This window comes from Hordeum vulgare, chromosome 2H (genome assembly GCF_904849725.1).
Source record: "Hordeum vulgare subsp. vulgare chromosome 2H, MorexV3_pseudomolecules_assembly, whole genome shotgun sequence".
In the NCBI taxonomy this organism is placed as follows: Eukaryota; Viridiplantae; Streptophyta; class Magnoliopsida; order Poales; family Poaceae; genus Hordeum; species Hordeum vulgare.
The window spans coordinates 620,660,438-620,669,895 of NC_058519.1; the positions used below are offsets into that span (position 1 = coordinate 620,660,438).

The 9,458-nt window shown below is 47.0% G+C and overlaps 1 protein-coding gene across 1 annotated transcript; it reads left to right on the forward strand.

Moving 5' to 3' along the window:
• The first annotated feature begins 3,211 nt into the window (after window positions 1–3,211).
• On the forward strand, window positions 3,212–6,864 carry LOC123427929 (receptor kinase-like protein Xa21). Its single transcript, XM_045112068.1, has 3 exons — window positions 3,212–3,356; window positions 3,575–6,214; window positions 6,308–6,864. The coding sequence occupies exons 2-3, from the start codon at window positions 3,640–3,642 to the stop codon at window positions 6,733–6,735; spliced, it is 3,003 nt and encodes a 1,000-aa protein (XP_044968003.1). The 5' UTR covers window positions 3,212–3,356; window positions 3,575–3,639; the 3' UTR covers window positions 6,736–6,864.
• The last annotated feature ends 2,594 nt before the right edge of the window (window positions 6,865–9,458 follow it).

Here is a 9,458-nt window from a genome sequence, read left to right on the forward strand (position 1 = left end):
TATTTAGACACCCTCACAGTGAGGCCTTTATATCACCATTAGTCTTCATCTTCAGTTCTACATTTAAAAGATATTTCAGCAAGACAAGACTAGAACAAAAATAACACATCCCTAGTCCTCTTGAGCTCTTTTTTGTTCACAAAACAAAAAATTCTAACATAATACACTCGGCTTCCGAATATACTAGAGCATACTAGCTCTTTAGAGCAACTCCAATAGGACGACCCATTTCGTCCGTCGCCGTTCGTTTGGGTCGGCGCGGACACAAAAGGTGGCCCAACGCGCCGACGCAAACGGACATGCGTCCGGTTTCCGTCCGCGGGCGACCCATTCCCGGCCCATTTTTGAGCCGGATTTACGTCGTTGCGGACACACGACGGATGAGCGCACGCTCGCCTTCTCCTTCCCCGGGCCCGCTGGTCGGTGGCATATTGGCCTCCCCCCATCCAACACTCGCCCGCCTCCTTCCTCGCCGACGTCACCGCCCGTTTTTGCCGGTGACTCTGCCAGCTGCCGGCGCCTCCACATCCGCCCAGCAACGCCGCCCACTCCCACGTCGCCCGTCGCCTCCTTCTTGCCGTCGGGGAGCCGACTGCTTCCCACTCCCCCCCACCACCACCACACAGCCCGCCCCGACCAAGAATCCGCCTCACCGCCCGGCCAGATCCGCACCGGCACGCTCGTCGGACACCGGCCCACTCGTCGGACGCCGAGGGCAGCTAGCTGGTCCGTGCGCCGTCGCGACTCCCTTCGCCGGCCGTCTCCTTCGTCGTCGCCCACAAGCTGTTCGACAGTTTGCCAAGGTACAAAATGGATTCCGCCGACGAGTTCTTTTTTCACAAATTCCTTTGCGACTCCAACGATTCGTCGTCCGATGACGAGGATGAGATATTGACTGTCGTGTTGGTCCATCACCACCTGAACAGCTAGCAGGCGTTGTTCCGTGGCTCCATTCCGGGCCACCTTCCGGCGTTGAATCACAATCGAGAGAGCGGGTATTTCCTTCTTTGGAAGGACTACTTTGATACAACAAACCCGTTGTTCAAACATCAAAAATTCCGCCGCCGTTTCCGTATGAGTAGGCATCTTTTCAACCGTATTAGAGAGGGGGTGGTCGGCTATGATGACTATTTCGAGTGCAAAGAGGATGTCGTTGACAAGATAGGTTTTTCCTCTTATCAGAAATGCACTGCCGCCATCCGAATGCTTGCATACGAAGTGCCTGGTGATCTCATTGACGAGTACATCCGCATGAGCGAGTCTACTTGCCTAGAGTCCATGTATAAGTTATGCAAGGCTGTTATTGCTGTGTTTGGCCCTGAGTACTTGAGAGAGACGACTGCTGAAGATACATCCCGTTTGTTGGCAATGAATGCCAGCAGGGGCTTCCCAGGAATGCTTGGTAGCATAGAATGCATGCACTGGGAGTGGAAGAACTGCCCTTCTGCTTGGCAAGGGCAATACAAGGGTCATGTCAAGGCTTGCACTCTCATACTAGAGGCCGTGGCGTCTGAAGATCTCTGGATCTGGCACTTTTTCTTTGGCATGGTCGGATCACACAATGATATCAACGTGCTTTAGCGTTCGCCGGTGTTTGCTAGGCTTGCCGAACGCAACAGACCACCGGTGAACTTTACTGTTAACGGCCACAACTACGACAAAGGATACTACCTGGGTGACGATATCTATCCTCAGTGGACCACTATTGTCAAGACAATACTCAACCCTGTCGGAGAGAAGAGGAAAATATTTGCCCAAGAGCAAGAGGGTGCTAGGAAGGATGTCGAGCGTGCCTTTGGTGTTTTGCAATCTTGATGGGGCATCGTTCCGTATCCTGCTAATACCTCGAGCACGCAGAAACTATGCGAGGTGATGACTGCTTATGTGATCATGCATAATATGATCGTAGAAGGCGAGTGCCCGGAACGTTTGTACGATCAAGGGTTTCAGTTTCAGGGTTTGTACGATCAAGGGTTTCAGTTTCAGGGTGAGAATGTTGTGCCTGAGCATGGAGGAGCAGCAACGTTTGAACAGTTCATCCAATTTCATCAAAATATGCATGATTGATAAACTCACGTGCAACTGCAAAATGACCGACCCAAACGGATAAAAAGCGGACGAAATCGTCGTCTGTTTGGGTCGCCCCATTGCACTCCGCATCTCAAGAATTCACCCACGAGGGACCAGCAGGGGAGCAGACAGGGCGGCCAGCGGGGATTGTCGATGGCTCGATGCAGGAGCGAGAGAGGACCGGAGGAGAGGAGAGTGGCATGAGGCGGGGTAGATCCTCTGAAGAGCAGAGACCGACGCGGCGGTCGAGGAAGGCTGGATCCACCCGTTTTCGGGCGGATCGGACGTGGGTCGGCTGGATAGCCCCGTTTCCTGCAGCTACGGCTGACGGCTGGGACGGAGGAGCCCGCGACGGGAAGGAGCTCCGGCGTCCAGCCTCCAGCGGCGCTCGCATTGCGCGGATGCGGCTCTGCCTCTGTCTCTGGCTCACTCACATGGACTAGAGAAGATGAGGTGGGCCAGGCTCAATAGTCAATGCTCTATTCTATTAATATTAGCAGAATAGCTATTCTATTAACACTTCTCGGATTGCATGCCCAACGTATGTGCACTGTCTTCATGCACCGTTGGCACGACAATGCTTTTCGAAAGAACTGCTGCAGAGTTTTGCGGTTCGTCTGCGATTACTATGCACAATCGGGTTTTGCGGGATGATTTAATTCGTTTCTGGACGCGAGTTGATCTCTATTATCTAGAATTTTCCGGAAATATATGTAAAATCTGCCCAAATCGAGCGGGTCTGTCAAGATAATTATTTCCTCTGTTTGATTTGATTTGAATGGTGTTTCTGTCAGCCGTGGAAGACACGGCACTTGCTCATCCAAATGTTGTCTAGAACGAGCGCATACAAGTTCTAAGTACTCGACCCACCAAGAAAAGCAGGGTTCCGAAAGCATGCATGATAAGCACGACTAATTGGACCAGTAAGCCGTTATACATGTGGCCTAGTAAAGATGTAGATCTGCGATTCGATTCGATGGAGGCCGGACATGCATACGGCAACAACGCTGTCCAGCTCAAGCAAGCAGGAGCGATAGACAGCAGCGGCGGCAGGAGAAAACTACTCCTGGAGTGGAAGGTTCAGTTCCGTTGACCCGGTGGTTCAGGTCAAGCTAAGCTGATAAGGCGTGGGTGCTGCTGACAGTACGGTGTGTGGCGCAAAGCCCGCGGTAGAAACTGCATTTAAACCGCTAGGGCCTGACTCCTGAGCACTTGAAAGGTAAGCATACAGACATCATACCGGCAAAGCCAAGCCGCGGATGCTGTGCACTCCTTGCAGAGCAGAGGTACGCTACTATCTCTTCTCTTGAAAACCTGCATAATCTTAGTTTTTGCACACCCTGTAGCAGAGTCTTATGTAACTGTAGCTGGGAGCACATGATGATGCCTGCCTGCCTGCAGTGTTAGCGGATTATTGGTACTGCTTGAGTTTTGCAGTGGTTTAATTTGCCATGGCCCTTCTGAATAAGCTGCCATGTCTGTGCTCTTTTATTACGTTTTGCAGGTAACACGTACGCGGCTAATGCCTGACTGAGCACTCCGTGAAGAAACTCACTCACCTACATCAGTATGGTTGTCCTACTGGCGTTTCTGCTGCTGCTGCTGTCCTATGGAGCTGGCAACATCCATTGCTCAACAGTCAGTCACGAAAACAGAACAGACGTGCACTCGTTGCTCGAGTTCAAAGCGGCTACCAACGACCCAACAGGTGCCCTAAGATCTTGGAACAGGCGTGTCCACTACTGCAACTGGACGGGCGTCAGATGCAGCTCACTGAAACCGGAGCGCGTCGTTGCTCTGAGACTCCCCGGCCAAAGCTTGTCAGGCGAGATCAGCCCCTCTTTTGGGAACTTGACGTACCTTAAGGTCCTCGATTTGTCCTCCAATGGCTTCTCCGGCCTGTTACCTCCTATGAACCTGCTCCATGAGCTGGTCCACCTTGACCTGAGCTTCAATTCGTTTCAGGGGACGATTCCTGACTCACTCATGAATTGCTCCAACCTACACTATCTAGTTCTTTCTGGAAACATGCTACAAGGTCCAATCCCCAAGAAAATTGGTTCGCTCTATAATCTATTAGGCTTAGGCCTTGCTAGGAATAATCTTACCGGGGTCATCCCACCAACCATCAGCAACGCCACCCAGTTAGAACAACTCGATCTTGGGGAAAATGAACTAGGGGGGAGCATTCCTGATGTGTTTGGGCAATGGCCCAAGATGTTGGAATTGTCCGTAGGTGAAAATAGGCTCTCAGGTCGAATACCACCATCCTTCTTTAATCTGACTTCGGTTCAAATATTAGGCTTGTATGCAAATAAGCTACAAGGGGAATTGCCTCCTGACATTGGCGATACCCTCCCTGAAAACATACTTTTTTCGCTGGGCGAGAACATGCTTCATGGTCACATCCCAGCTTCGCTAGGCAACGCTTCACGGCTACAACTCATGGATTTATCAGATAACAGCTTCGTTGGAGAAATTCCTATTTTCGGAAAGCTACCAAACCTTGAGAACTTAAACCTTGGATATAATATGCTTGAATCAAGTGAAAGCCAAAGATGGGAATCCTTGTATGGACTAACAAACTGTAGTAATCTATATGCGCTCACATTAGATAATAATCAGCTGCAAGGAGCCATACCGGATTTGGTCGGTAAGTTGTCCACTAAACTCACACGTCTACACATGAATGGAAACAATCTATCAGGAATAGTTCCTTTAAGCCTAGCAAACCGTAGTAGCATAATCGATTTGGATCTTAGCAACAACAGCTTAACTGGTAAAATTGAAGGATGGTTAGGGAGTCTAATAAACTTACAATATTTAGATCTTCATGGAAACAATTTCGCCGGGTCCATTCCACCATCTTTTGGCAACCTTTCAGAACTGACAATACTTTCTCTAGCACAAAATGAATTTGAAGGTCCCATACCTCCCACATTGGGAAAACTTTCACAACTCTCAAGGCTGGACCTTAGCTATAATAATCTGCAAGGTGAGATACCTCCAGAAATTAGTGAGCTTAAACAACTCATTTCACTATATCTATCTTCTAGCAGACTTTCGGGAAAAATTCCCGATGATCTGGGCAAGTGTCAGGGCCTCATAACCATCCAAATGGACCACAATAATCTCACCGGTGTCATTCCAACCTCTTTAGGCAACCTTTTGAGCTTGGACATGCTCAACCTGTCCTATAATGATTTGTCAGGTGTCATCCCAACAGTACTAAGTGATCTTCAACTTCTTAGCAAGTTAGACCTATCTTATAATCGTCTCCGAGGAGCAATCCCAAGAAATGGAGTGTTTGAGCACCCCGCAAACGTTTCCCTTGATGGCAACTCGGGACTTTGCGGACAAGCAACCGGTTTCCATGTGCCCTCATGCCCAGATGCCTCGCCGAGAACAGGAAGACACTATCGTTTGATTACGGTGTTGATCACAATAATTGGTTTCCTGTCATTGGCACTGTTGACTTGCTTTATAATCCACGAGAAGATACCACAGGCAACATTTTCGTTGCTGCCTTCTCTCGGGGAGAAATTCCCTAGAGTTTCTTACTGGGATCTAGCTCGAGCGACAAGCAACTTCTCTGAGATTAACTTGATTGGCGAAGGAAGTTACAGCTCAGTGTACAAAGGAAAGTTGAAACAAGTTAAAACAGAAATAGCGATCAAGATACTTGACCTTGAGATTCCGGGTGCCGAAGGAAGTTTTGCATTAGAATGCAAAGCATTGAGAGGCATTCGTCATAGAAACATTGTTCCCCTCATAACTGAATGCTCCGCAATCGACAACAAAGGCAATGCTTTCAGAGCTATCATCTATGCTTTCATGCCCAATGGGAACTTGGACACTTGGTTGCATCATCAAGGGAATCAGGCAGCTGGAAGGCATTTAGGCTTGGCTCAAAGAATAAGCATCGCTACTAACATAGCCGACGCATTGGACTATTTGCACCATTATAGTGGGAGGCCCATCATCCATTGTGATTTGAAGCCGAGTAACATACTCCTAGACATTCATATGAATGCTTGTCTAGGAGATTTTGGCATCGCGAGGTTCTACATTGATTCTAAACTGAGAACAGTCGGTGATTCAAGTTCAATTACTGTGAACGGAACTCTCGGATACATGGCTCCAGGTATAGTTGTTTGACAAATGATTAGTTTTTCTAAGTGTTTTGCATATAATTATTTACCGCTTCCATGATTACTGATTTGGTCTCTGTTTTTAGAGTATGCTGAAAACGGTCACGCATCTACTTGTGGGGACGTATATAGTTTCGGAATAGTACTTTTGGAGATGCTGACAGGAAAAAGACCAACGGATGATATGTTCAGGAACGAACTCACCATTGTCAGATTTGTGGAAACGAATTTTCCTGATCACACATTAAATTTTCTGGATTCTCGTCTGGTAAATGAATGCAATGGTGGCATCGACCAAATAGCAGCAGGAACGGAAAACCCGCCGATCTTTCAGTCCTTGTTATCTTTGCTACGAGTAGCACTTCAGTGTACACGCCAATCCCCAACTGAACGGCTTAACATGAGAGAAGTAGCTACCCAATTGTGCAAAATCAACATGGTGAACACGGGAAGGAGAGTTAGGAGCTCAACTTCTTTTAGGAGACTTGTCAGCTGGGCTTCTCAAAGGAGCTAAAGAAGAAATGGAGGTGCAATTAGAGTCTGTTGATAAAATGGTCCCTGCTAAGAATGTAATGTAATACACTTTATACTCCAGCTTGCATGTCCTTTTTGGATTAATATCCTATTCTGGGTCCAGCAATCATCTTCTATTTTTCCTTCTTCTACCATTGGCAATTTTATGGAAGTACCCAATATTGTTGTCTACTTTATGGAGTCAATTATCACTGGATCTTCTATGCCATTATTCCTCCTATTCCAGTCGTTCACACATATTACTCTAAATGAAACTTCTTCTTTTTTTGGTGATGACTAAATGAAACTTCATCTAGCCATCTGTTCATTTGCCGGTTGTTGTATCTCTTCCAAGTCCTTTAGATCCTTCAATTCATCCATTAGTTCAGCTCTGCTTTAACACTTGCTTTCTTATGTTTCTACCACGGCCTTTCAAGTATCTACTAGCCATCAAGCTTCTTCTTTTTTTGCATAACTGTCCTTGGCAACCTTCTGAAAGAAATACTCCCTGAGTAGCCAAAATAGCTCTCTAAAGGATTTGTGATTTGGCTCCTTCTGTGCCATGATATCAAGGATCAAAGGATCATGACCATATATTAGTCTAGAGAGCTTGCGTACAAAACTAAATAAAAAGGTTCTCCCAACCATTACTCATTAGGAGTCTTTCAACTTTTTTTCCAAGGAAGGGTTCTCGTGATTATTAGACTAGGTGAAAGTACCCCGAGACATAACGGCCTATGGAGACGAAAGAGTGGAAGAGTGCAGGAGTGGCCTCCTGACTGCTAATCTGTTCGTATCAATAGTTGAGTTTATTCTCAAGCTTTTAATCATTGTTGAGCAGAGCTAAACTAGACACCAAAGTTGAAGCCGAAGTGTGTTTCGCCTTTCATCGGATGGGGTGGGTCGTTCATCAAGGAATTTAAACAGCGTCTCCGTGGGTACATGTAGCCGCGGAAGACACGAAAGTGTGTTTCTGGTCGCGAGTTCAAATGCATCTGCAATAAAGTTTCTCAAAACAAATTAACAAAAACGAGAAAACTGATTTTGTTTTTTTCAATAAACATTGACCTTTTTTGCAATAAACTGGTTTTCATTTTTTATTTTTCATTTTTCTATTCATTAGGTAGCATAACGGCATTTGACATTAAGTGTTATCCATATTTACCTCAAAGACGCGTCAACCATATCGATCGAGTGGATACAAGTTCACTTGGCCGGATAGATAATTCATCCATCCAAGAAAAGGAAGGTTCCCAAAGTATGCATGTAGCGCAGAAAAGATCTACTCCTAGATTAGAATAGATAGATCCGGGAGGATTCGATTTGATGGATGCTGAACGTGCTGCAACAATACTGTCCAGCTCAAGCAGGAGCGACAGATCAGCGGCAGTAGGGGGCAACACTCCAAAGAGAAAAGTAGCAGCGGAAAGTTCCGATGACCCAAAACTGCTGAAAAGTAGCAGCGGAAAACTCCGCTGAGAGAACGGTGTGTGGCCCAAAACTGCTGTAGAAACTGCGTTTAAACCGCTGGCCAGCTGAGCATTTGAAACGGAAGTACGTACAGACCACCTACCGGCAAACCCAAGCTGCTGTTTTGTGCGCTCTTGTCGACGAGCAGAGGTACGCTAAGCTACTGTCTCTCTTCTTGATTGCTTCTTGCTGTGAGAAGTTACATAATCTTAGTATTTCACAGCTTGTATTAGATCCTTAAGTAACTGTAGTAGTTGTGAGCACACGTAGCACTTAAGTTTTGTAAGTGGTTTGTGTCATGGACGCCCTTGTAATTAGCTCCGCTGGGCGCCGGTGAACATTGCTCTGTATGTATTTATGCAGGTAACGGAGCAATCCATGAGGACACTCAGCATGGTTATTCTGCTGGCGTTTCTGCTGCTGTTATCCTATGGAGCTGCCAACATCCATTGCGCAGCGGTCAGTCACGGAAACAGAACAGACGTGCACTCGTTGCTCGAGTTCAAAGCGGCTACCAACGACCCAACAGGTGCCCTAAGATCTTGGAACAGGCGCGTCCACTACTGCAACTGGGAGGGCGTCGTATGTAGCTATGGGAATCCAGGGCGCGTCGCTGGGCTGGAACTCGGGGGCGAAAGCTTGTCAGGCGAGATCACCCCCTCACTTGGGAATTTAACGTACCTTATGATCCTCAACTTGTCCTCCAATGGCTTCTCCGGACAGTTACCATCTCTGAACCAGCTCCATGAGCTGGTCATCCTTGACCTCAGCAACAATTCATTCCACGGGATAATTCCCGACTCATTCATGAATTGTTCAAACCTAAAAGGGGTGGATCTTTCTAGAAACATGCTACAAGGCTCAATCCCCATGAACATTGGTTCGCTCTACAATTTACTTTATATAGATCTTTCTAGGAATAATCTCACCGGGGTCATCCCACCAAGCAGCAGCAATGCCACCCAACTTGTAATCCTTTTTCTTCAAGAAAATCAACTACAGGGGGGAATTCCTGATGTGTTTGGTCAACTTTCAAACCTCAAAAGGCTGGACCTTAGCTATAATAATCTCCAAGGTGTCCTGCCTCCGTAAATTAGTGAGGTTAAAGTGTTAAACAACCCAATGGAATATATCTTCAGCAAAAATTCCCTCATAATCTAGGCCGGTGACACGGCCTAGTACTAGCAATCCAATCTCATGGGTGATTATTGATCTGGTGTCTGTTTCTAAAATATGCTTGAAGCACTCATGCAT

Bases quoted from the DNA above. Each gene is read 5' to 3' on its own strand.
- LOC123427929 (XM_045112068.1), top strand. From the start codon at position 3,640: ATGGTTGTCCTACTGGCGTTTCTGCTGCTGCTGCTGTCCTATGGAGCT. The intron at 6,215-6,307 runs GTATAGTTGTTT...CTCTGTTTTTAG, and splicing joins TCTCGGATACATGGCTCCAG to AGTATGCTGAAAACGGTCAC.